This window comes from Saccopteryx leptura, chromosome 13, assembly GCF_036850995.1.
Source record: "Saccopteryx leptura isolate mSacLep1 chromosome 13, mSacLep1_pri_phased_curated, whole genome shotgun sequence".
In the NCBI taxonomy this organism is placed as follows: Eukaryota; Metazoa; Chordata; class Mammalia; order Chiroptera; family Emballonuridae; genus Saccopteryx; species Saccopteryx leptura.
The window spans coordinates 43,712,937-43,740,921 of NC_089515.1; the positions used below are offsets into that span (position 1 = coordinate 43,712,937).

Below are 27,985 nucleotides of genomic sequence, written 5' to 3' on the forward strand. Positions count from 1 at the left end.
AAAGTTTTACCATTTATTAAAATTGCAAATTTAACACAGTGAACATGCAAAGAATGTAAAATAAACTTTTACAAATCTGTGTAAAATTTTTTGAGAAGAAAATAAATCTACTTTTGTCATTTTATGTCAATATAGTGCAACTTAGATTAGTACCACCATCAGTTAAATTTTAATACAAACAGAAGACTAAATCCTCTTGATTGGAAATTGTGAGATTTTTGGATGACTGACTTGATTTTCATTTGTAGAGACTGAGTATGGGTCTGCTTAATAAAGATCCTAAAATAAAACATAATAAGCATAAGTTATAGCATCCTTGATAAATGAACAAAATGAATACCTATGTAAAGAATGTGTTACCTGAGTTGTTTTTAATATTGGCATTTGCAAGACATGTTATTTTTATCTTCTATATATCATTTTTACCCTACTGCACAACTGAGACAGGTAACAAGAATATATGCTATTATGAAGTAGAAAACATTGGAAGAAGCCAATAAACTTCATTTAAGATTTTGGTTCTAAGTGTGTATGGAGCATTTTCATTTCATAAAGAGTTTGTATAAAAGTTATTATTCATCACCACCTGCAAAAAAAGCAAGATTACAAGAAATTGGCAAAATCTATTTTTAATTTTAAATACAAATGATCAGAATGAGAATTTTGAGACCATTTACACAATTTCCAAGTCTCTAATTAAAATTCAATCTTCATGCATGTATCTAAAACATACTCTGTTCAAAGCTTTGTTGTGATGTTAGAATTACAAACAGGAATAAAATATAATGGACCGGCCCTGGCCAGTTGGCTCAGTGGTAGAACGTTGGCCCAGCATGTGAAAGTCCCAGGTTTGATTCCCAGCCAGGGCACACAGGAGAAGCACCCATCTGCTTCTCCACCTTTTCCCCTCTCCTCCCTCTCTCTCTCTCTCTCTCTCTCTCTTTCTCTTTCTCTCTCTTCTCCTCCCACAGCCAAGGCTCCATTGGAGCAAAGTTGGCCCAGGTGCTGAGGATGGCTCCATGGCCTTCGCCTCAGGCATTAGAATGGCTCCAGCCAGGGCCCCAGATGGGCAGAGCATTGCCCCCTAGTGGGGCTTGCTGGGTAGATCTGGGTTGAGCACATGTGGGAGTCTGTCTCCCCACTTCTCACTTCAGAATAAAAAACCAATGAACCTGAGCAACACCAGCAAAATGGTGGACTAGGACACACAAAGCTCTTGTTCGCTCACAAAAAAACATTATTTAAAAGAGGACCCAAGCCCTGGCCGGTTGGCTCAGTGGTAGAGCGTTGACCTGGCATGTGGAACTCCCGGGTTCAATTCTGGCCAGAGCACACAGGAGAAGTGCCCATCTGCTTCCCCCTTCCCCCTCTCCTTTCTCTCTTCCCCTCCTGCAGCCAAGGCAACATTGGAGCAAAAGTTGGCCCAGGCACTGAGGATGGCTCCATGGCCTCCCCTCAGGCGCTAGAATGGCTGTGGTTGCAACAAAGCATTGCCACCTAGTGGGCATGCCAGGTGGATCCCAGTCAGGTGCATGATGTGGGAGTCTGTCTCTACCTCCTTGATTCTTGCTTTGGAAAAATACAAAAAAAGAGAGAGAAAGAGAGGACCAAGCAGTCCTGGCTGGATAGCTTGGTTGGTTAGAGAGCATCGTCCCAAAGTGCAGAGGTTGCTGGTTCAATTCCCAGTCAGGGCACATACAGGAACAGATCGATGCTCCTGTCTCTCCCTCTCTCCCTTCCTCTCTAAAATCAATAAAAAAGGACCCAAGCAGCAACTGTATGAACCAACTTTATTGGAGCGCTGGAGAATAGTCAAAAGCTTAAAGCAACCAAGACAGTGCCCAGTGAAGAATACCATATGCAAAACTTTACTCAATCCTACCCCAGTGTAGTGGTGGTCTTATTTTTAAAGTGGCTGAAGCCTGATTCCCAGTTCCCTCTCAAACCAGAGGAGGCAGAATAAACTTTATTTATTATTTACAAATTACTGTTTATGTCTTTTTTTTTTTTAATTTTTATTCATTTTAGAGAGGAGAGGGAGAGAGGGGGAGAGACAGAGAGAGACAGAGAGAGATGAGGGGAGGAGAGACAGAGAGAGACGAGGGGAGGAGAGACAGAGAGAGATGAGGGGAGGAGCTGGAAGCATCAACTCCCATATGTGCCTTGACCAGGCAAGCCCAGGGTTTCGAACCGGCGACCTCAGCATTTCCAGGTCTACGCTTTATCCACTGCGCCACCACAGGTCAGGCTGTTTGTCTTCTAATCTAAGAGATACCGAAGGACTGACTTAAGGTGCTCATCTTTGTTTTGCATAAGTTGTAAGTCAGGAAGGAAAAGTGGCAGCCAATGCTTGTAAAAGCTGCAAGGTGACTACAGACTCAACAGATACTGAGGCAAGAGATTATGAGTGGAGACATCAAATAGACAATGTAAAGCTCAAAGGAGAAGCTGGGGTGAGATTTTTAGTAAACTGAACATTCAAAAGCAACTGTGGGAGGAGTGTTAGAATGCCACATGCACAGGCAAAACACCGGCTCAGAAAAAAATCTAAGACCTTAAACTTTCACATTGGTCTGATCCCTAGGTTTGGCACAGGCCTAGTCAAGTACTGCAGGAGTACCCTAGCACCCAGGTAATCTGCAAAGACAAGGAGAACTAGCATTCAAAGAAATCTGTTACAACAGCTGAATGAGAAAAAAGGAAAAGAGACTTCAGTTATCACATGACAAGGAGTAATCTTTGGAAAAGTTTCAAAACAAATGACAGCCTTCATTAGTAAAATACTGGGGTTAAGGGAGAATTTTATACCTAGAATTACCATATTATAAATGATAGAACTGATATGATTTTATTGAAGTTTAAAGATACAAAAGTAGCACACAAGAATCAGTTGCCTTTCTATACACTAAATGGCCAATCAAAAATTAGTTCCCTTTACAATAGCATCAAAAACAACAAAATACTTCGCAATGAACTTAAAGAAGGAGGTAAATGACTTGTACACTGAAAACTACAAAACATTCCTGAAAGAAATTAAAGATAACACCAATAAATTGAAACAGCTCGTGTTCAGGGACTGGAGGACTTAAATGGGGTACAATGTCACTGCTACACAAAGTGATCTACGGATTCAATGTAATCCACTTTAAAATCTCAACTTTTTTTTTACAGAAATAGAAAAAGTCATCCTAAACTACAAAGGCACGTCTAGGGATCCCAAGTAGCAAAACAATCTTGAAAAAAGACCAAGGTTGGAAGACTCATTCTTAATGATTTCAAATTTTACTGCAAAGTTACAGGAATCGAAACGTACCGGCATAAAGACATAGACCAGTGGAACAAAGAATCCAGAAATAAATCCTTCTATATATGGTTAAATGATTTCGGGGTAGTGTGCCAAGACCATAGGAAAATGATGGCCTTTTCAACAAATCAAATTGGGAAAACTGGATATCCACATGCAGAAAGTATGAAATTAGGTTTTTACCTGATATATACAAATACTCAAAAATAGATTGAAGACCTAAATGTAAGATCTACAACTATAAAACAGGAGGAAAACTTTAGGACATTGGATTTAGCAATGATTTCTTGGATATGACACCAAAGTCACAGGCATCAAAAGAAAAAAATGACAAACTGAACTTCATATATCAAGAACATATCAACAAAGTAAATAAATAGTCCACAGAAAAATTGTACAAATCATGCATCTGATGAGAGATATATAAAGAACACCTAAAATTCAACAAAAGACAACCCAATTCAAAAATTGGCATAGGGCTGAAGAAAATATACAAATAGCTAATGAGCATATGAGAAGGTGCTCCACATCACTAACCGTTGGAGAAATGCAAATCACAACCACAATGAGGTAGCCAATTTAATGGGTGTGAAGTGGTACAGCTAGTTCCCGGATTACAAACGAGATAGGTTTGGTAGGTTTGAAAATGTGTATTTTTATGCACAGAAAAGTAAAAAATACTATGTTAAGACAAACATCTAAGTGTTCCAACTTACATACAAATTCAGCTTTAAGAACAAACCTGCAGAACCTATCTTGTTTGTAACCCAGGGACTGCCTGTATTTTAAAGACAAGAAACAAGTGCTGGTGAGGATATTGACAGGTGGGTGTTCCATTTGGCCAGTGCCTGTTCCTCTGCTTCAGCTCTTCACTAGCCCCAGATCTTTCAGACCACTCCACACGTGTTTCTTTTCATCTTTTCCTGAAAGTTGCTATTGCTTGCTTTCTATTGTTTCCAGGTATCTTCACAGTTGGAGAAAACTGGGGAAATTGTTCTGGCCTAATGAATTCTTTATATGGCCCCTTATAAGATGAAAACCTTAATTCTATGAAGTCATGCCCTAAAAATTAAAAGCCTTATGGGGAAATAGGTTTGGAACTTTGTAACCTGAGCAGTAACAAAAACAATTCTAAATTTCTACTAGTATCTGCATTGGGAATTAGTTGGTCCATCTTTTGCAGCCTTAAACTTTTGGGTTTGTGTTTCTTCCTTTCAGATACAGGTCCTTGAAATCAATTGCTTTTAACAGAAATAATTTTCACCAATATTAAAAATATGATGTAGCCTGACCAGGCAGTGGCTCAGTGAATAGAGCATTGACCTGGGACACTGAGGACACAGATTTGAAACCCCAATGTTGCTGGCTTGAGTGCGGGCTCACCAGCTTGAGCACGGGGTCATAAACATGACCCCATGGTTGCTGGCTTGAGCCCAAGGTCATTGGTTTGAGCAAGGGGTCACTGGCTCAGCTGAAGCACCCTCTGCCCCAGTTAAGGCATGTATGAGAAGCAATCAATGAACAACTAAAGTGCTGCAACTACAGGCTGTTGCTTCTCATCTCTCTCCTGTCTGTCTCTGGCTAATATATATATATGATATATATGATGTAGAGGTAGCCTTCTTTATCAAACAGTGCCTTTTTTCTAATCACTAGGTGAAATGTCTTCATAGCTTACCTGTACTTGCAGCTTCCCCAGACAGCTTAACAAAGTGGTTTTTGAAGCCACGAAACAGGTACTCCTAGCACTTAAAGGATTTTCACCTTTTCTCTTTAGTTGTGAGAGTTTGCCTCTGACTACTTGGACATATTAGCTTACTGGGAAAAATCTTGTTTGGCCCATGCAGCTTCCACATGAGGCTGATAGCATTTCCCTGTTCGCCACCTGTATGTGTGCTAATAATAGGACACATTACAGGAACACACATACCTTGTAGCAGGACAGTCTGTTTCTTGGTATGACACCTGAAGTATTTAGGGAACAAGAAGGATCAAATCTTCTAAGTTCTTTTACCTTAGAGCAGGGGTCTCAAACTCGCGGCCCGCAGTAAACTGCATGTACGATTGTGCTTGTTGTACTGATTTTTTTTTTTGTTTTCAACTGCAGTGAGAAAAGTGTTGCGTAACAGTTGCCTTTTGTAGACCTAGTGCGGCCCGCCGAACGGCTGTGATCTTGCTCTGCGGCCCACATGCTGAGTTGAGTTTGAGACCCCTGCCTTAGTGTTTCATTTTCTGCCTTTGTAACAAGGAAGCAATGATTTGGTTCACTTTGGTATTTCTTCAGTGTTCTCCATGGCCTATTATGAAGATGTTTTCTCCATCTCATTTTTTCTTTATAGGCATACCCACCAACACCTCTCTCATCTCATTCACATATATATACACTCACCCCTTCTATTGTGCTGTGAACTAGCCTTGCGTTCAAACAAGCCAGCACTTTGTCCTACCATGCTCATCGGAACAGAGGACAGTTGTGTCAGAACCCCAATTCAGGTCTTATGAGGAAGTATCCCTGGCTTCCCTATTGGCCTATTCCTGTAGGTCTTTCCTATGGCCTATTTTCTCTTTTATCCAAAGCACTAACAAACCTGGTGGTTCCCACACCCCCTACTGCCCATCCAGATATTACAAATGATAAGGCAGTGGGTAAGGGGAAAAGATTGCTAGAGTGAGTCATTCTAGCAGCGATGAGAATAATGGATGACAAGAAAACAGAAGAAGGTATCAAAGAAACAAAGGACTAAAACAACCGGTGGCTAGTGAGGGCTTTTTATTGTAGGGGCAACTCCTCTACAGCTGTGTCTGTTACCCGTATCTGTGGAAGCACAAGTGTAATACGAAAAACAAGGGTTTAAGAACTAGACACCCGGGTAATCTAAATGTGTGCTCTTGATCTTAACCCCTCTAAGCCTCAGGTTTCTCTTTCATAGAATAATACGACCTGCCTTATAACTTGTATGAGTCAACATAATGAAATATGAACCTGTCAGTGCCTGGCACGCATGGGAATGTGATCTTCAAGATTATATCATTACACTGATTTCTTTCTGTTTGAAGAAATGGGCATTTTTGCAATAGGGATAATTATAATCTAAACATATGCTAGGAGTTTAGGCCATGGGGTTTATATTCAGAGTACGCAAGGTGACATGAACAAACCTATCTGGGTAGATGAAGGCTTTATGGTATGGCAAGGGAAGTTTCTTGGTGAAGAGGTCATTTTAAAAATAGAATACAGGGGGTCCTTGGGTTATGACACAATTCCATTCCTATGACAGTAACATAACCTAAGTTTTGGTGTAAGTCGAAACACACCCTAGCCTAACACAAACAGCACACTTGCGCTTTTAACAATCCAAAATGGCATAGGTAAGCAGAGTGGGGGACGCCAACTCCCTCACTCATTTGCAGCATTACTGTGTATTTTTCCACCATAGTTCTCCCATGTAGTCCAAAAGTATGACGCTAACAGTATAAGCTGAAACACATCTCAATTTTTTTGTTTCTATGGGAGTGAGCGTCGTAAACTCAAAGCGTAGTATGGCGAGACTGTCATAACCCGAGGACCCCTGTATATGATAGTGCTGTGATTTTATTTTTTAAGATCTTATTCATTTTTTAAAGAGGAGAGAGAGAGAGAGAGGAAGAGAGAGAGAAGGGGGGAGGAGCAGGAAGCATCAACTCCCATATGTGCCTTGACCAGGCAAGCCTAGGGTTTTGAACTGGCAATCTCAGCATTCCAGGTTGATGCTTTATTCACTGTGTCACCACAGGCCAAGCAATGTTGTGATTTTCATAACATAAATAGGAGTTAAAATTTGTCTGCTAGCTATGCCTATACCTTATCCAGATTTTTACCATTTGTTGTAATGTCTTTTTTAACCCTCCATTAAAAAAAAAGTTGCAATTTAATACTTAAGTTCCAAAACTCTTTTCCCAGTTAAATCAAAGTACCTCTGTGGGCTCCAAGGTACATTCTATTTTACTACAAATGTATTTTTATAAACAGAAATAGATCAATTTGTTGTTTTACCTGTGCAGTGATTATTTATTTATTTATTAATTATTCGGTGAGAGTGGGGGAGGCATAGAGACAGACTTCCACATGTGCCCTGACCGGGATCCACCAGCAAGCTCACTAGGGGGCAATACTCTGCCCATCTGGGGCAATGCTCTGCCCATCTGGGGCATTGCTCCATTGCTCAGCAACCAAGCTCTTCTTAGTGCCCCAGGCAGAGGCCATGGAGCCATCCTTAGCGCCCAGGGCCAACTTGCTCCAGTGGAGCCATGGCTGCAGGTGGGGAGGAGGAGAGAGAGAGAGAGGGAGGGAGGGAGGGAGAGAGATAGGCGAGAAGGAAAGGGGTGAGAAGCAGATGGGTGTGTCTCCTGTGTGCCCTGACTGGGAATCGAACCTGGAACATCTACATGCCAGGCCGACACTCGACCACTGACCCAACTAACCAGGGACAGGCATTTCATTTTGAAGTTACTCACCATGGTGGGCACTGGGATGGCTTGTCTCTACAAGGTTGACATCATATTCAACTGAATTGGCCCTCTGAAGGTGGCCCTTCCTGACAGTAAAGAGGAAAGAAACTGGGTAAGTGGAAAAGCAGAAAGAAAATTTGAACTTGAATATTTGGAGGTTCATTTTCTTCTCCGTAATTCCCTGAAATTGTCAGGACTGCTCTAAAATTGGGCCCTGTTATTTAAGGGTTGACAGGTCACCTGTGGGGACTTGACATGCTGACGATGCCACTTAGTCTTTTCCTTTAAGACAGCAGAGATGTTGTATTTTAGTGTGATGCTTTTTGTGCTACTTTTAAAGAGCTTAGTTATTTTATTTGGGACCTTTATTTGACATGGGTAACTTTAGTCAGCTGTTTAGCTCCACGATTCCATTTTCACAAGTATCTACGATAGTATACAGTATGCATTTAATAATGATGAGAGTTATGATACTAGATAACTCCTAAACTTAATCCAATATTCACTTATTTTCACAATATTTCAGAAAAAAGTTGAAGACCAAAACTAATGAGTGAAAAGTAGTCTTTAGTGCATAGCATTATTTTACATGAGTCATTTTTACTTTTGTCTTATGAGTTACTAGTCTCATATTAATTGGCTGCTTATTTGTCTCTCTGAGTTGATTTAAATCTGTATGAAGTTAGGGGATACGTCTATTTTATTCACTATTCTATATGGTTAGCACAATGCTTAGCATGTAGTAGGCACTAAATAGTTGACCCTAGATATTAACCATATATGTTAAATTTATATTCACAGCGTTGCATAAGATGTTTATTTTTTTTTCATATTCAAAATTTAAACAGATCTAGTCCAAATGTTTAGGTTTTTGTGGCATGATTCCCTTAGTGAATTGTAGGTACTAGTTTAGAGAAGTCAAAGTAAATAATGACAGTATCAAAGAACACAGATTACTTAAGATCCTTTCAAAAACAAATAACTGATCTAATAACTATTAGAACATTTTTTTCCCTTAGTTTCCAAGTGAGAGGAGGGTAGACAGACAGACTCCCACATGTGCCCCAACAGGGATCCACCAAGCACCCCCGCCCCCCCCCCCCCATCTAGGGTTGATGCTCTCTCTGTCCATCTGGGCCCATGATTGTAACCCAGCTTTTTTTAGCACCTGAGGTGGAGGCTCCACTGAGCCATCCTCAGTGCCCAGAGCCTATGTGCTCAAACCAATCAAGCCATGACTCCAGGCGGGGAAAAGGGAGGGGGGATGGAGAAGCATATTGTCACTTCTCCTGTGTGCCCTGACTCAGAATTCAACCTAGGACATCCACACTCCAGGCCAATGCTCTACCACTGAGCCAACTGGCCAGGGCCTATTAGAACTTTAACAGAAAACACGATCTGAAAGAGTATCCTGAACTAATGGACATATAATTATTTAGTAAAATAACTACTTTATGCATTATTTTTTCTTTTCAAAAGCATGTTTCTATTTTGGTTACCTGCAAAGGAAGTAGAGGGATCCAACGATAAGTGTTCCTAAAAGAACAGCCAGTGCCACAAAAGCTGCAAACAGGTCAGTTTCAGTTTGGATGCCAGAACTTGGGAGAAAAACCTCTTCACAACGAGCTCCTATATAATTCTCAATGCATCTATAGAATAAAATTTTAGATAAAGGATTGCATTCTATGTTCAATTAACTAGTAAGGAAAGCAAGCGATTTCCAACTGGTATCAAGAAAAAGACTAATTTTCAGATTGTGAACACAGGTCAGGCATGTTTTATAATGCTCACAGAGCTACAGTTACAGTAATACAAATTAGCTATGCAGTCTAATCCTAGCTATCTTCCTTTCCAAGTTTCCTAATTGCTTAGAAAATCCATAGAAATTATAGACTATTCCTATTATGATCCAGGTTTGCAATGATGTAATTTGTCCCTGAAATTTATTTCGTTAAGTCTGGTGCCGATGTGGGTCTAAATGTCTTTTTTCTCCATATTGGTGAGTGCTTTTTCCAGCCTCATTTATTAAATAATCATTGCCCTCTCTACTGTTTAACGGTGCCTCCTTTAACATACTGAATTTGTTTAAATAACAGCATTTCCTTTCTTTTTCTTTCTTATTTTTGTGATAGGGAGAAAGACAGAGAGAGGGACAGACAGGAAGGGAAAGAGATGAGAAGCATCAATTCTTCGTTGCATCACCTTAGTTGTTCATTGATTGCTTTCTCATATGTGCCTTGACCGGGGGGACCACAGCAGAGCGAGTGACCCCATGCTTAAGCCAGTGACCTTGGGTTCAAGCTGGTGAGCCTTGCTCAAACCAGATGAGCCTGCGCTCAAGTTGGCGACCTCAGGGTTTCAAACCTGGGTCCCCCGCATCCCAGTTCAACACTCTATCCATTGCACCACCGCCTGGTTAGGCTCTCTCTATTCTTAATCTGCACATCTAATTTTAGGTTTCTATTATCTGCTTCAATATTGTTGCTTTATAGTATGTTTTAATATCTGGTATTTCTACTCCCTTATTACCTTCCGTTTCTAGAATTAAAAAAAAAATTTTTATTTGCCAACCCAATACTGCTGCCATCATTAGAAAAACTTAATTCATTTTCCTTTTCACACATCAAATGTAAGTTTTGGTACCAACACAGTAATCATGTATTTGTAGTCTAAACTCAAAGCAAAATATCTTATATTGGGGTTTTTCTTTCTTTTTTTGGGGGGGGGGCATGAGTGAATTCTCTGTTTTGCCAGTAAGATTAAATATGTAGACTGTATTCCCTAAATTGCTAAAATCATAGAGTTCACTAAAAGGGATTATTAAAAAATCTGACTAAGCTTGAAACTACCACTACTAATTTTCAAAATAAACATTTTGAGTGAGACTGTGATTTGCCACTGTTTTAAGAATATAATTTTGTTCTACCTAAGTATGAAGTGTTCCTCACACTTTTCATCTTACACTTTTTGTTCAATATTACTTCTCAAAGAAGTTCATAAAAGATAAAAAAATAGAATTGCCCTCTCCCCAGTCATTTTCACTCACCTACAAAACGGGCTGGGCATTGTAGGTATCACATAACAAATCCCCCCGTTCAGGCAAAAGGATTTGTGACTGGGGCCACAGGGCTCTTCGTGATCTAAAACACACACGTAAGTGAAATACAGAAAGGCAAGTTAAAGTTTTTCTAATAAAACAGAGAAAAGAAGTAGTATCTTAGACTGAAGCAGCAATTCTAAAAATTAGAATTGCTTCTCAAAATAAAGGACTTAATCTTATTTATTTGATGAGTAGGGATTTCTGTCCCTTTAAGGGAAAAATTAACCTGTTCTGAGAATATGACCATTAATTATAATATATTTATAAGCTATTAGTCTCTATTAATAGATTTATAAGCTATTGTGAATAGGATTTTAAAATAAACTGGCCTTTCTCAGTACAGAAATTCTGCGGCATGGCTAAGAGTTTCTCTGTCTTGATATTATATTTAGATTCTTTTCTTTTAGGTCTCAAATATATTAAAGTCTGAAATTACATTGGGAAAAAGATTGAGACAATTGAAATGAATTCTGATTTCCAAAATTATCTTTATACATTTCAATATTCCACAATTTTAACATCAAAAAAACATAAAATGTTTTGATTTGTGAGGGGATTATAGGTAATAGCTAGTAACTAAAGACATGTCTATAGTGCTAAAGTCATATTAAAAACCCAAGTTAATTGCTTAATATATGGCCAAAACTTTCAGAATATTAAGAAAATAAACCTCTGTTTCTTTCATTTCTTTTTCAATCCTTTCTCCAACCTGCTTCCTTCTTTATATTTGACCTTACCTTTATTCTCCTATATCTCTGCTTTTCTCGTCGCCCTTGGTACCTCTACTACCTTACAGCCTCCATCTCCTCCTCTACACCTTTGTTTGTTAGTTTAATCCATATCCTTTCACTCCTGGACACCAAAACCACTAGATAGGAAAATTTAGAAGTATCCATAGTAGGATTCATTGAGTCATTATACTGTGTAGTTTATGATAAGAAGAGCAAACGGCTCAAGACTTGTCCTTGAAGGGGGAATTACATTGCTTTGAAATTGTTCATTGTTGGTTCCTGTTTCTGCCTTGAAAATGGCATATAATCTTATATAAAAGAGTTATATTGCATTATTCCAATTTGGCACTTAAAAAATAGTATACTGATTTTTTAAAATTATCATTTCTTTGCCACTAAGATATCAATATCTACTAAGATATCTCCACCATCGGAATATGAAAATTTAAAACTTTCCTCCCCCCCCCTTTTTACCATCCCATTATAACTCTAAAAGTATAAAAATAAAAACAGAACTATAAAAAATTTAAGTGGAAAAAAAAGAAACTAAACCAGAATTCTTTTAGATATTTTCTTTTTCACAGGATGCCATGCTTCTTTACAATCAAACAACTTTTAATAAAATAATGCATACAATTTTCTAGGAACTATTTGGCAAACAAATAAAATCCCAATTAAAATTACATTACATCATAATCCTGGGAGTCATCACTTGGGTTTTCCATTGAGGATGGGGTGTAACTTTATCATAGAATGCTTCCTATAGCTGAAATTAACTTCATTGCTTTTAATCACTATAATCAATCACATCTCAACATTTGGAATTTTATCAATACCCTGAATCACTATTTCTGAATCTATTTTTATTGTTTTTATTTACTTATTTGAAAAGTTGATACCAGTTATAAAGTAAAGCTAGAATGTGTTTGTTTGTACAAAGCAGCAATAATATATATATATTTATATATAAAAATAACATCACTTATAAAGGAAGGTTTTAAATAAAAAATACTTCAGATTTTTAGAATAATTGTAGATGGGGAAATATAGTTGTGTTAATATAAAAGATTTTTTCTATTACTATGTGACACACATTGACAAAAACATAAGCTTAAAAGAAATTACCTGTTGACATCTTAACTTTTAAATAGTTTCATTCTTGGTCAAAAGGTTAGGGTTGAAAAACAGCACCTACAATTAATAATTTAGAAAAAATTATCTTCTTTTGAGGGCATTATAAATTGTCAAATATTCTAAACTAAGACATATGCTAATGACAAAATTCTTTGGTTAGAGTATTTTAAAAAAATATTTATTAAAAAAATATTTATTACATCTCAAAAAATGAACAGATAAGTAAAAAGCTCAACATTAAACTGTACAAATGCACTAAATAGAAATCATTGCCTAAACATTATAATGTAATCTTAAATCTCTTTCTGGAGATTTTTTATTTTTCCTTAAAGCCGATTTCTGAGTTTTATTTTTTTTATTTTTATTTTTTTATTTTATTTATTTATTTATTTATTTATTTATTTATTTTACAGAGACAGTGAGTCAGAGAGAGGGATAGACAGGGACAGACAGACAGGAACGGAGAGAGATGAGAAGCATCAATTATTAGTTTTTCGTTGTGTGTTGCAACACCTTAGTTGTTCATTGATTGCTTTCTCATATGTGCCTTGACCGCGGGCATTCAGCAGACCAAGTAACCCCTTGCTGGGGCCAGTGACCTTGGGTCCAAGCTGGTGGGCTTTTTGCTCAAACCAGATGAGCCCGCGCTCAAGCTGGGGACCTCGGGGTCTCGAACCTGGGTCTTCCGCATCCCAGTCCGACGCTCTATCCACTGCGCCACCACCTGGTCAGGCCGATTTCTGAGTTTTAAATAGAATCAATAACTGCTGATTTTTCAGCTTATTGAAAATGCCCAGTAACATACTATAGAAAAAATCTTTCACAGCATTTGAAACATTTGCATTTCTCCAAAAATTTTTTTGGGGGGTTTTAATTTTTTTTATTTTTCCGAAGCTGGAAACCGGGAGGCAGTCAGACAGACTCCCGCATGCGCCCGACCGGGATCCACCCGGCATGCCCACCAGGGGGCGATGCTGTGCCCATCTTGGGGCGTCGCTCTGCCGCAATCAGAGCCATTCTAGCGCCTGAGGCAGAGGCCACAGAGCCATCCTCAGCCCCCAGGCAAACTTTGCTCCAGTGGAGCCTTGGCTGGCTGCGGGAGGGGAAGAGAGAGACAGAGAGGAAGAAGAGGGGGAGGGGTGGAGAAGCAGATGGGTGCTTCTCCTGTGTGCCCTGGCCAGGAATCAAACCCAGGACTCCTGCACGACAGGCCGATGGTCTACCACTGAGCCAACCGGCCAGGGCCCAAAATTTTTATAGAAGTACTTTAAAGTTTACTAGACTATACATTATATTTACTAATCTTTCTTTCAAAAATATCTGGCACCTGGCAAAACAAAGTAGCTAATAAGACATGCCTATGTGTGAAGTTATCTGCTATAACAGAAGCAAATAAATATATTGGAAGAGATGAAGAATCTGTACTTACATTATGATTAGAAACTCTTAATTTTGTTTCGCAAAGGGGACCTACTCCTGACTTAAGCAGAAAGACTAACCAAAAATCTCAACTTCCTGTTAACACAGGTGTTAAAAGGCAATCACTCTTTTTTTTAAAAAATATTTTATTTATTGATTTTTTTTAGAGAGAGAGGAGTGAGAGAGAGAGACAGAGAGAGAGAGAAGGGAGAGGAGCAGGAAGCATCAACTCCCATATGTGCCTTGACCAGGCAAGCCCAAGGTTTCAAACTGGTGACCTAAGTGTTCCAGGTCGACACTTTATCCCACTGCGCCACCACAGGTCAGGCAAATCACTCTTTCTTATACAGACAAGCAAGAAGAGAGAGAGGGGGCAGGTGAGGGGGGGAGGAAGAGAGAGAGAGAGAATGAATAGTCACTGGCTCTCTATATGAGTTTCTTTTCCCAAACCAACAGGACTTACCTCAATAAAAACATTCATATAAACAATAATTATTATTTAGTTGAATATGTAGTATTTAAAAGGTTTTGAATACTGCCTTGCATTTTATAACAGGTCGAAAATCATGTATGGCTGCAGCATGCAGTGTGGGCGAGGCTGAGACAAAGACTTAAGGTGTGCACTGAGGTCAGGCACACCCAAGGAAACCACCCCCGTTCAGGCCACATGTTCAGAGTTGCAAATTAAGTTGAATTTTACTTAGAAAAGGTGGTGTACTAAGCTGCCCTCTCAAATTACTGTCCAATTTAAAGCACTATGACATATACCACAGTTTTTAGACTTACTTACTTTTGCATGTCTGAATAATTCTAGTGTGTAAGTTTGAGGGAGAAGGAATTTTAATGTGGAGCCAATAGCTAATAAGTGCTCCACAGGGTTTATTAAAAACAGGATTTTTCTTATAAACTATATAACACTTATGTAAATGATTTGAAGAACTTATAAAACTGAAAAAAGTAATAGAGTAGAACACCATATTCAATTTCAAATGACTATAATCACTGAACATGACTAATACTGATGGCATCCTAGTTACCACAAACGTTAGCAAAGCTATAATATATTATATGCAATATATGAGGTTTTAAAATGCATAAATAATTTTAAAATATTGACTAAAACTATAATTTTGTTTATATAAAGTATAATCATAATTATCTAAAGTATGTCAAGCATTTAGGTGGTTACCTTTTCCAAATCCACAGTTGAGATGCTACTACTTGATTGATGTAAATGATGAATATAGTGCATTTGTCTTTTTAAGAAAATATTAACTCATACAACCTCATACTCTGAAAACAAGTCTCATTATTATACGTTATCTCCCACATTCAAAGGCAAGTTATAACATAGCTACAATCTTTTTTCCACTTGTTTTATTTAACCCTTTGAGTAGTATGAACATTCATGTACGTCCTCGTGCCTCTTGACCGTCCAGACTACAATCGTACACGTGTAAGGCAACATTAAAAAAAGGCAAATGTATGTTTTTCTTGTTTCCATAAATTGGTTATCAAACATGATTATAAGTTAATAAAACTGTACCTGGAACTAATTTCATTTTTTGAAAAAAAAAAACTCACTCCCAGGAGTCAGTGAACATGAAAAAAACTCACTACTCAAAGGGTTAATTAAAATTTAATTGAGGAGGATCCAAGATGGCAGCAGAGTAAGTGAATGTTACATTTACCCCCTCCCAGGACCAAACTGAAGTTACAACTATTTTTAATAAAAACTGTTTTGAATAACCAACTAAAGATTAACTGAAGAAGAGTTTTATAACCAAGGATTCACAGAAGAAGCCACATTGAGACTGGTAGGAAGGGTAGAGATGCAAAAAAGGGCTGGCTCTGCTATTAGGAGTGGAAGTTGAAATTCCTAAGGATGGCTGAGCAGTGGGGGGTGGTCCCCCTGAAAAATGTACGGCCTAAACCCCAAGCCAGACTCCCAAACCCAGAGCATCAGAGCCAAGAAGAGGTGCCCACATAACATCTGGCTGTGAATAGCAGCTGGGTTTCAGTCAGAAAAACGAGTCCACAGACATGCAGGCCCCCTCTTTTTATTTTTTTTTTTCAGGAACAGAGAGAGAGTCAGAGAGAGGGATAGATAGGGACAGACAGACAGGAACAGAGAAAGATGAGAAGCATCAATCATCAGTTCTTCGTTGCAACACCTTAGTTGTTCATTGATTGCTTTCTCATATGTGCCTTGACCGCAGGCCTTCAGTAGACCGAGTAACCCCTTGCTTGAGCCAGCAACCTTGATTCCAAGCTGGTGAGCTTTTTTTTTTTTGCTCAAGCCAGATGAGCCTGCGCTCAAGCTGGCGACCTCAGGGTCTCAAACCTGGGTCCTCTGCATCCCAGTCCGATGCTCTATCCACTGAAACCACCGCCTGGTCAGGCCAGGCCCCCTCTTAAAGTGCCAAGACAGGATCTCATTCTCAGCCACTTACCCTGGGCTCCAGTGGAGGAAGGGTAGAGTGAATTGGAGGCCATGAGGGGAAGTTTGGGGTTTGTGGCTTTGGGGATATAACTTAAGGGACAGTTGTCAGCATACTTGTGCTGAATCATTCTCCCATTCCGTAGATGCCATCTTTCTTGAGTGGAACATTCCCCTCCATGTGGCATCAGTTTGGGGAAAAGTGATTGCCCCACCCTCATGACTCCCTCTTGCCCCACCCTGTGGAGACTGGGTCGTGCTGAACACTCAGTTGCCTTGACCAGGGTGTGGAGGTCTGGGCAGACTCAGGGGGTGTAGGTGACTCAGTTGTCTGGCTTTGAGGTAGGGGCCATTCCCCCACTTTCCCACAAATCTGACTTGTACTTCCCCCTCATGGGAGATTCAACAGAACCACCCTCTAGGCATCTATAAGAGACATACCTCAGAATGAAAGATCTACACAGTCTAAAATAAAGAAAAGGAAAAACATTTCATGCAAATAGAAGGGAAAAAAATAAAAAGCTGAGGTAGTAATACTTATATCTGACAAAATAAACTTTAAAACAAAGGCTTGACACAACTGGACAAAGCCTACAAGTCATACATAATGAGAAGGCAGAGAAGCATAAGTCATATCCTTCAACAAGATAAATCCTCAGAAAAAGTCCTGGATGAGTCAGAAGTATTCAAATTACCAGATGCAGAGTATAAAATAATGATTGTTAGTATGCTTAAGGATCTACAATGGATGGACTTAATAAACACCTCAATAGAGAAATTGTAAGCATCAAAAAGGACATGGAAATGCTTGACCAGGCAGTGGTGCAGTGGATAGAGCATCGGACTGGGATGCAGAGGACCCAAGGTCACCAGATTGAGCGCGGGCTCATCTGGTTTGAGAAAAAAGCCCACCAGCTTGAACCCAAGGTCACTGGGCCCAACAAGGAGTTACTTGGTCTGCTGAAGGCCCGCGGTCAAGGCACATATGAGAAAGCAATCAATGAACAACTAAGGTGTTGCAACGCGCAATGAAAAACTAATGATTGATGATGCTTCTCATCTCTCTCCATTCCTGTCTGTCTGTCCCTGTCCATCCCTCTCTCTGGCTCACTCTCTGTCTCTGTAAAAAAAAAAGGGGACACAGAAATCATAAAGAAGAACCAGACAGAAATGACAAACACAATATTAGAAATGAAGACTACACTAGAAGGCCCTGGCCGGTTGGCTCAGCGGTAGAGCGTCAGCCTAGCGTGCGGAGGACCTGGGTTCGATTCCCGGCCAGGGCACACAGGAGAAGCGCCCATTTGCTTCTCCACCCCTCCGCCGCGCTTTCCTCTCTGTCTCTCTCTTCCCCTCCCACAGCCAAGGCTCCATTGGAGCAAAGATGGCCCGGGCGCTGGGGATGGCTCTGTGGCCTCTGCCCCAGGCGCTACAGTGGCTCTGGTCGCAACATGGCGACGCCCAGGATGGGCAGAGCATCGCCCCCTGGTGGGCAGAGCGTCGCCCCATGGTGGGCGTGCCGGGTGGATCCCGGTCGGGCGCATGCGGGAGTCTGTCTGACTGTCTCTCCCTGTTTCCAGCTTCAGAAAAATGAAAAAAAAAAAAAAAAGACTACACTAGAAGGAATTAAAAGCAGGCTAGATAAGCAGAGGATTGAATCAGAGACTTAGAGGACAAGATAAGCGAAAGCATGGAAGCAGAAAAGTGGATTAAAAAGAAAAGAGGATTAAAAAGTCTGAGGAAATTCTAAGAGAGCTCTGTGACAACATGAAGAGAAGCAATATCCACATCATAGGGGTTCCTGAAGGAGAAGCAAAAGAACAAGGACTAGAGAAGCTCTTTGAAGAAATTTTAGCTGAAAATTTCCCTAAATTGATGCAGGAAAGAGTCACACAAGTTCAAGAAGCAGAGAGAACCCCATTAAAAAAGAACCCAAAGGAAAAAAAAAACACAAAAAAACCCAGAGAGACTCACACCAAGACATATCATAATCAAAATACCAAAGCTAAGAGATAAAGAATATTAAAAGCTGTAAGAGAAAAACAGTCAATCACCTACAAAGGAACACCCATAAGGATGATATCCGACTTCTCAACAGAAACACTTGAGGCTAGAAGGGATTGGCAAGAAATATTCAAAGTAATGCAGAACAAGAACCTACAACCAAGACATTTTTTTTATCCAGCAAGACTATCATTTAAAATTGAAGGAGAAATAAAAAGATTCCCAGACAAAAAAAAACATTCAAGGAATTCATCACAACCAAACTAATGCTGCAAGAAATGTTACGAGGGCTGCTGTACACAGAACAAAGTGTGTGTGTGTGGGGTATATATATATAGTAAAAAAGGAATATAAATTTAAAGAAAAAAATGGCAATAAACAACTACATATCATTAATAACCTTAAATGTAAATGGATTAAATGCTCCAATCAAAAGACATAGGATAGCTGAATGGATAAGAAAACAGAACCCAAGCTCCTGGCAATGGGCAAGGAGGCACCTGATTGGTGGTGCTGCTCTTATATCAGTCAGGGGCAAAGCAGGTGTTCAGCCCTAGTTCATCCTAGCTTGATGCCTGTATTGGTGGCCAGAGCTGTTTCATGCCTAGGGCACATAAAAAAAAAAAAAAAAGAAAGAAAAGGAAAACAGAACTCGTACATATGCTGTCTACAAGAGACCCAAAAGATACACATAGACTGAAAGTAAAAGGGTGGAAAAAATATTTCATGCAAATGGAAATGAAAAAAAAAGCTGGGGTAGCAATACTTATATCTGACAAAATAGACTTTAAAACAAAGGCTATATAGTAAGAGATAAACAAGGTCACTACATAATGATAAAGGGAACAATCCAACAGGAAGAGATAACCATTATAAATATATATGCACCTAATACAGGAGCACCTAAATATATAAAGCAGATTTTGATGGACATAAAGGGAGAGATCAACAGCAATACTTATAATAGTAGAGGATTTCAATACCCCACTAACATCAATGGAGAGATCCTCAAGAAAGAAAATTAACAAAGAAACAGCAGAATTAAGGGACACACTAGATAAACTGGATTTAATAGATATCTTCAGAACCTTTCACCTTAAAGCAGCAGAATATACATTCTTTTCAAGTGCACATGGTAAATTCTCTAAGATAGACCACATATTAGGGCATAAAACGAGTCTTAACAAATTTAGGAAGATTGAAACCATATCAAGCATCTTCTCTGACCACAATGGCATGAAACTAGACCAACTACAATAGAAAAACTGAAAAACACTCAAACACTTGGAAACTAAACAGCATGTTATTAAATAACGAATAGATCAACAATGAGATCAAGAAAAAAATCAAAAATTTCCTTGAAACAAATGAAAATGAACATACAACAACTCAAAATCTGTGGGACACAGCAAAAGCAGTCCTGAGAGGGAAGTTCATAGCATTACATGCAAATCTTAAGAAGCTAGAAAAAGCTCAAATAAACAACTTAATCCTGCAACTAAAAGAACTAAAAAAAGAACAGCAAGTAAAGCCTAGAGGAAGTAGAAGGAAGGAAATAATAAAGATTAGAGCAGAAATAAATGACATAGAGACTAAAAAAACAATAGATAGGATCAATGAAACCAAGAGCTGGTTCTTTGAAAAAGTAAACAAGATTGATGAACCCTTAGCCAGGCTCACCAAGAAAAAAAGAGAAAGGACTCAAATAAACAAAATTTAAAATGAGGGTGGAGAAGTAACAATGAACACAACAGAAATACAAAGGATTGTAAGAAAATACTATAAAGAACTGTATGTCAAAAAATTAGACAACCTAGGTGAAATGGACAAATTTCTTGAAAAATATAATCTTTCAAAAATCAATCTGGAAGAATCAGAAAACCTAAATAGACCGATTACAACAAATGAGATCAAAACAGTTATCAAAAAACTCCCCAAAACAAATGAACAAACAAAAAAACAGAGGTTTTAGTAACAAAGGACACTACATTATGGTAAAGGAAGCAATCCAACAAGAGGATATAACCCTTGTAAGCACTGATGTACCCAATGTAGGAGTATCTAAATATGTAAAGCAAATCTTGATGGACATAAAGAGAGAGATCAACAGCAATACAGTCATAGTAGGGGATTTTAACACCCCACTGATATAAATGGATAGATCTTCCAGACAGAAAATCAAAGAAACGGTGGCCTTAAATGACACATTAGATCTGCTGGATTTAATTGCTATCTTCAGAGTATTTTACCCCAAAGCAGCACAATATACCTCATTTTCAAGTGTGCAAGTGGAAAGCAGTGTGAAGTTACCTCAAAAAATTAAAAATGGGGCCTGACCTGTGGTGGCACAGTGGATAAAGCGTCGACCTGGAATGCTGAGGTCGCTGGTTCAAAACCCTGGGCTTGCCTGGTCAAAGCACATATGGGAGTTGATGCTTCCTGCTCCTCCCTTCTCTCTCTCTCTCTCTCTCTCTCTCGTCTAAAATGAATAAAGTCTTTTTTAAAAAAAAATTAAAAATGGAACTACCTATGACCCAGCAATTCTACTTCCGGGACTATATTCAAGGAAACCTGAAACAGTAATTCAAAAGAATATATACACCCCTATGTGCATTGCAGCATTATTTACAATAGCCAAGATTTAGAAGCAGCCAAAGTGTCCATCAGTAGATGCGTGGATAATAAAGCTGTGGTACATTTACACAAGGGACAATGGAATACCACCCAGCCATAAAATAAAGGAAATCTCACCATTTGCAACAGCGTGGATGGGCCTGGAGATGACTGTGGTAAGTGCAATATGCCAGTCAGAGTAAGACAAGTACCTTATGATTTCACTTATATGTGAAATTTAATGAACAAAATAAACTAGCAAACAAAATAGACTCATAAATATGAAGAACAGACTGACAACTGCCAGAGTGAATAGGGGTTGGAGGTTGGGTAAAAAGGTAAAGGGATTAAGCAAAGAAAAAAACTTACAGGTACAGAAAAAAGTGTCAGGATTGCAGAAGGGAAAGGGGGTTGGGGAGAGGCAGAGGAGGGTAAAGAGAGCTATATGGTGATAGAGGGAGACTTGACTTGGCATGGTGAACACACAATGTAATAAACAGATGATGTTTTGTAGAATTGTACACCTGAAACCCATGTAACTTTATTAACCAATATCACCCCAATAAAATCAGTTAAAAAAATTTTTTTTGTGAGAAAGAGGGAGATGAAAAGCATCCACTCATAGTTGTATCACTTTAATATATATATTTTTAATTCATTTAGAGAGGAGAGAGAGGGAAGATTGATAAGGGAGTGAGGAGCAGGAAGCATCAATTCCCACATACGCCTTGACCAGGCAAGCCCAGGGTTTCATAGCTGCCACCTCAGTGTTCCAGGTCAATGCTTTATCCACTGTGCCACCACAGGCCAGGCTTAGTTGCATCACTTTAGTTGTGCATTGATTGCCTCTCATATGTGCCTTGACTGGGGGAACTCAAGCTGAGCCAGTGACCTTGGGCTCAAGCAAAAATTTAAAAAAAAATTTTAATTGAGGTATAACTGCCATATAAAATAATAGTTTTAGATATGCAACATAATGATTTTATATATATATATATTGAAATGATAACCATAATAAGTCTAGTTAACATTCAGCACCAAAGATAGTTACAAAAAATTTTTTTCTTGTAATAATAACTTTTAAGATATACTCTTTTACCATAAGTTTTATGAATTTACTTGGAAAAATACCTGTATAGCAGAGTTCATACTTATGCAAGGCAGCTGTATAACTGGGAGTTCTCTGAATTAACTTCAGAGTAAAATATTTATTACAGGATAAATAATTAAGATATGCTAGTATGAAGCTTATAATATTAAAAGATAAATAATTAAGAGGTGCTAATATGAAGCTTACACATACATTCTAAAACTTAACAGTAACTACAGGAATTATTTTGAATTCCTGTAGACTCAAGAGATTTTTCAGGGGGAGTGTTTTCTCACAGACACTGTTTAGAATTTCTGGTACATAAAAATTATTGGAAATAAAAAGGTGGCAGACTTTTAGTGGGTTCATTATCATTTGAAATCTCTACAAGCAATAAGAATTATTATTGCCTACACCCAGGTGGTGCTCTTATTTGCTCCACTCTTGGTATGCCGCTGCTCAAAGCAAAATCTGCCACTGAGGTATTATTCTCCAAGATAGCTTGCTGCCATAAAAATAACTAGTTTACTTATTAGAAAACCTTTTTTTTTTAATCAAGTGAGAGGCAGGGAAGCAGAGAGACAGACTCCCATATGCATCCTGACTGGGATCTACCCAGCAGCAACACCTGTCAGGGCCTGATGTTCTGCCCAGCTGGGGCTGCTGCTCCATTGCTTGGCAACAGAGCTATTTTAGTGCCTGAGGTGAGGCCATGGTGCCATCCTCAGCACCTGGGGCCAACTTGCTCATTTAAGCAATGGCTGAAGGAGGGGAAGGGGGGAAAAGAGGAAGAGCAGATGGTTGCTTCTCCTGTGTGCCCTGACTGGGAATCAAACCCGGGACTTCCACATGCTAGGCCAACACTACCACTGAGCCAACCGGCCAGGGCAGAAAGCCTTTTTTTATAAAAAAAAAAAATATTTAATTGATTTTAGAGAGAGAGAGAAAGGTGGGGAGGTGTGGGAAGCATCAACTTATAGTAGTTGCTTCTCATATGTGCATTGCTTCAGCAAGCTCAGGGTTTAGAACCAGTGACCTCAGCATTCTAGGTGGACACTTTATCCACTGTACCACCACAGGTCAGCCTTATTAGAAAACCTTTTAAAATGAATATTAATGGAGGATTTACTGGGTACATGATGCTGTGCTTTGTGTTTTACCCACATATGGCAGATGCATATAAATTTTGCTAATTACAAGTCAATATTTATTCACTAATGCCATCTTAGCAGGACTTTTAAAGCCGTTTTGTTAGACATTATTGTGGATATTTAAATTTCTAAATAAATGCCACAGAATGCCACATATATTCCATTTCTCAGGCTTTTCAGTAACTCAAGATTGGCTTTCTCCCTGTATGCTCCAAATAAGTGAGATTGCATTATAAATCAACATTTAAAGTTTTTAAAACATTAACATTTACTATACATAAACATTAACAATTTAAGATCTCTTGGTATTATTTAAATTTCACAAATCACGAAGTATCAGATTCATATGTTCTATTTTTACAAGCAGCTACCTGAAGAGAACAAATTTTAATTCTGATACCTTTTTCAGCAACATGATCTCCAATCTGCCTTTTCGTAATCTTGCAGCTGCATATATGCACAAATTTTCTGATTATGTGATTCTGGTACTCTTGAAAAGTCAGTTTTTATTTTCAAAGTAAAAGACATCTGACTTACCTCAAAAGGCATTTTGGTGTGGGATATCATGTTAATTGTAGACACATCAGAAGCAGGTATATCTAGCAAGAAAATAACAACAAAGCTTAAACCCACAGTTAATTTCTTCCACTCCTGCTTTATAGCTCGTGTTTTCCTACTGCTGTGGGCTTCCTCACCCACAAAATGTCCTCTCGTTTAGTCACCTACAGTCTACTCAAGTAGCCCGTTCTACTTATAGCTGGAGTATTCTCTCTGCTATTGATAAGAATTACCTGGCACAGTTAAAAATAAGAACAACAGGCCACTCTCCTGTGTAGATATGAGTTTAACTAGTTTGAGGTGAGGATCCAGAATCTGATTTTAAACAAGTGTCTCCAAGTAATTCTTACAAGTTTAAGAACAGGCAGAAGAGGCATGCCATAGATCTTCACAGTTCCTCTACTGATTAGCCTCGAGGGCTAATCCTCCTCTGGGTGTTAGGCTTTAGCGTATTTGAAAACAAGAGCATGATAAGTTTGGAGAAAGTAGAATAGCATCTTGTCTACACCTCTGATTTAGGTTTTCCACATCCTAAAGAAAGTATCATAAGAGAGGGGAAGATTTTAGTTCGGATATGTGGTGTGAAGTAGGACACCACCAGGGAGCAGCACAGAGCTGACAAGTCATAAATGGGGATTTCTGATTTCATATTAACACGTAAAATGGTTGCAGCTACATTTTTTATGAACTTAGATTACCAAAAAAAAAGCACTTAAAAGGCACATGCAAAAGATGTTAGCATGTAATTTCTAGTCTTTTCTCTCTAGAGGATCTTTTTTTTTTTTTAACAAATCTTTTTTTTTTTAATTTTTATTGTATTTATTCATTTTAGAGAGGAGAGAGAGAGACAGAGAGAGAGACAGGGGGGAGGAGCTGGAAGCATCAACTCCCATATGTGCCCTGACCAGGCAAGCCCAGGGTTTCGAACCGGCGACCTCAGCATTTCAGCATTTCCAGGTCGACGCTTTATCCACTGCGCCACCACAGGCCAGGTCTAGAGGATCTTTATAGCCAGCTATTATAGAAAAAATTTCCCTAAAGTAGTATTGCACCTGGATCAAAAATTTGTATTAGACTACAGAGATCCCAGATACTGAAATGGTGTTTCAAATTCTCTGTCTCCAAGTTTCAAAAAGCTTGTCCCACTCTTTCCACTAGCATTGTAACTGGATGCTTTTCAATAGTTTTAATCAAATCTTTAGAGTTCTACTGGATGGGGGAAAATGGGAAATGGAGTGACAATTTGGGAAGTGATACCAAGTATTTTTTTTCTACACTTTTTCAAGTGTAGTTGAAATGTTGCCACCACCTGTCAGAAAACTATACCCCCTTTCCTAATACTATCCATCCTCTCAAGTCTTCCTAGCCCACCCCACTTTCTTCAGTCCACATTTCTTCCTTGTAGAAATGCAGAAGAAAATCCTTCTGGCAACCCAGGTAGCTTCTACAAATATCACCACCAAGGGTTTTTTCCCTCTGAGATTCCACAATTAGATTCAGGTGAGAAACCCTGAAAGACAGGGCCTGAAGAAGAACGCTTACTATTTTCAAGCTTGCCAAAATTAGATACTCCTGTGTTGAGGAAAAGTAAGATCCAAGCCTGAGTTTTGAAGTCTTTCAACTCCACAATTTCTGTTAACTAGAAAAGCTGAGGTGGGAGGAGGAGACCAGAACGACAGACACTCCTGGGAGGCCAAATGGACCTAACAAACCCTCTCCCCCAAATAAACAACAAAACCTCCAAACAAACAAATCCCCACTTTAGAGGACAGGACATCAATGCTGTCTGCAAAGCCAAAGGCCATCCTGGACCTCAGTATTCCAGAAAGGAGGGTTTCCAATCTTTTCAAGTATTTTAACGAAAAATGTCAGGAGCCCATAGTAAAACGGCCTATATTTTTAGGATGAATTGATGGAGACTACAAATCACCAAGCTACCATGATTCCCGAGGCTGCTTCGGTGGCTGCGTCCCAAGGCTCCCAGCGACACCTGCGGACGTCAGGACAGCTGAGTACACGTGCACAGAGTCCCTGCCTGCGGCGGCCCCACCGCCACCCCCGAGCCGCGGGCCTGGCGCGCTGTGGCCGGGAGCCTCTCCTGCATACCACGCACACACATGCTGCATCTGTGGTCATGGGGGTGGAATCGGGGGTGGGGGGAAATCAGTGGACAAAATGTCTAAAAAGGCTCCTTAGGGGCGGTAACGGAAAGAAAGAGCTGAGACACAGTGTCCCCCACAGGTCGCAACGAGGGGCAGGGTCTCGGGTCCCGGATCTGGGCCACGCGGGCGCTTTCTCCTTCGAGACCTCGGGAAACCGCGTCGGAGCCACAGGGTCCCCACTGTCGCTGGTCCAAAGTCCCGGCGCCTCGCACTTGTTGCTGCCCGGCCCGCCCGGCCCCACCTCGGACTGCCGCTCACGACCCTCCTCCATCCGCACGCGGCCCCGCCCCGCGACCCCTCACCCACGTCACGAAGCCGTTGCTCCAGGGGACCCACGGCCGCCTAGTCCCCGCCAGGTCCGGGAGGCCGTGGTTTTCTGGACAGCGCCTCAGCCGCACGGCAGGCGGTGGGCCGGGGCGCGCGCGGACTCGGGGGCGCCGGGGGCAAGGGGGAGGGAAGTGCGGGGGCGCGCGGGGCAGGAGCGCGGGCGCGACCGCGCAGGCGCGGGCCCGGCGGAGCGGGCGGCGGGAGGCGCTGAGGAAAGCCCGGCGCACGAGCGGTGGCGGCCGCCGCAGCAGAGCCGCGCGACGCGGAGCCAGCCCGCAGGTACGTGTCCCCGCAGCCGGCGGGCCATGCCGCCTCTTCGCGTGGGGTCAGGGGGCCGGGAGCGTGCCGCCTTCTCACGCGGGGACAGGAGGGGGGCCTGTCTGACCGCTGACCTTCATCCCGTGGGCCAGGTGCGTGCGGCCGTCAGGGACTCGGCTCGCGCCGGGGACCTGCCCGTCGCCCCATGTCCGTTTGTGTCCGCAGTCCGCTGGGTTCGGGTCTGGGTCCGGGCCCGGGTCCCGCCGCGGAGCCTGACGCGGTCCTCGGCCTCCGTGGGCCATCTTGCACGTCTTACTACAGCCGGCGGCTGAGGGGTCCCGGCTGCAGGCTGGCGGGCGCCGCTCTGCCCTCGGACGCGGCGTGGAGGGAACCCCGCCCCGGGGTCGGGTGGTGGGGGGCTCGCTCCGTCGCGGCCGCTTCCGGACGCGTCCCCTCAGTCGGGCGCCGCGGGACCCGCTGTCAGGGCGCGGGCTGCCCCCGTCGGGCCGGAGCCCCCAGGTTGCTGACCCAGAGGGGGCCTGGCGCGGCGTCGCCGCCACCGGCATGCTCAGATCCTTAAGGTTTTGCGTCTTCAGACGACTCGGCTTGCCACCTGTTGGAAGCCAGCCCCCAGGCGTCCCCCGTGACCCAGCCCTCGGTCGGAGCCGCTCACCCTCAGGCCCGCGCCGGGGCCTCCTGTCTTCAGTACTGCTTGGCTTTGCTTTCTTCTGCAATAAACCTACCAAGGGTTCCAGGTAGTATATGTTCCGGGTTGAAATGACACGACTGTTCATAGTCCACACACTTCGAACACCGCCTTCTAAAGACCGAGTCTCTCCTCGGGGTGCATGTTACCTGTTTCCCTGGCTTTTCAGTCCGGGTGGAGCAACCCTCTCCGGAGAGTCAGATGTCTGTACCTGGTTATCTTTCTTTTGTCCCCTCCCCGCAAATAGTCTGGTGAAGGAATAGTAAAAGTTAGAAGCATAGACCGAACATGGTTATCACGAGATGAAGAAATATGGCAGCAGGACAGTAATTGCTTCTAAAATATAGTCATAACACCGCATCATATCGTGAGGACACATTTCTTTTTTTTCTTTTTTTTTTTTTTAGAGACAGAGAGAGAGTTAGACAGGGACAGAGAGATGAGAAGCACCAATCATTAGTTTTTCGTTGCGCATTGCGACACCTTAGTTGTTCATTGAT

General features: G+C 40.9%; 2 protein-coding genes and 1 pseudogene across 8 annotated transcripts in view; 2 read left to right on the forward strand and 1 right to left on the reverse strand.

Annotated features, from left to right (window-relative positions):
• Positions 1-27,563, reverse strand: NRG4 (neuregulin 4). 6 transcript variants are annotated; one of them, XM_066354646.1, is made up of 8 exons: positions 27,453-27,555; positions 24,012-24,073; positions 23,875-23,921; positions 12,749-12,814; positions 10,839-10,932; positions 9,292-9,441; positions 7,799-7,878; positions 1-279 (listed from the first exon to the last, which is right to left on the reverse strand). In XM_066354646.1, the coding sequence occupies exons 4-8, from the start codon at positions 12,756-12,758 to the stop codon at positions 239-241; spliced, it is 375 nt and encodes a 124-aa protein (XP_066210743.1). In that variant the 5' UTR covers positions 12,759-12,814; positions 23,875-23,921; positions 24,012-24,073; positions 27,453-27,555; the 3' UTR covers positions 1-238. The 6 variants fall into 6 exon arrangements, with proteins under 6 accessions (XP_066210743.1, XP_066210742.1, XP_066210737.1 ...); XM_066354645.1 differs by lacking the exon at positions 27,453-27,555 and adding an exon at positions 26,497-26,636; XM_066354640.1 differs by lacking the exon at positions 23,875-23,921 and having other exon boundaries at positions 27,453-27,553.
• LOC136385186 (small nucleolar RNA SNORA48) lies at positions 19,094-19,237 on the forward strand (annotated as a pseudogene).
• TMEM266 (transmembrane protein 266) overlaps positions 26,663-27,985 on the forward strand; it is an 81,577-nt gene continuing 80,254 nt past the window's right edge. The window contains exon 1 of one of the 2 annotated variants that reach the window (XM_066354627.1): positions 26,663-26,800. The gene's annotated coding sequence lies outside the window, so the exon portion shown is untranslated. The remainder of the gene's footprint in view (positions 26,801-27,985) is intronic. The other variant, XM_066354628.1, reaches the window with a different exon arrangement.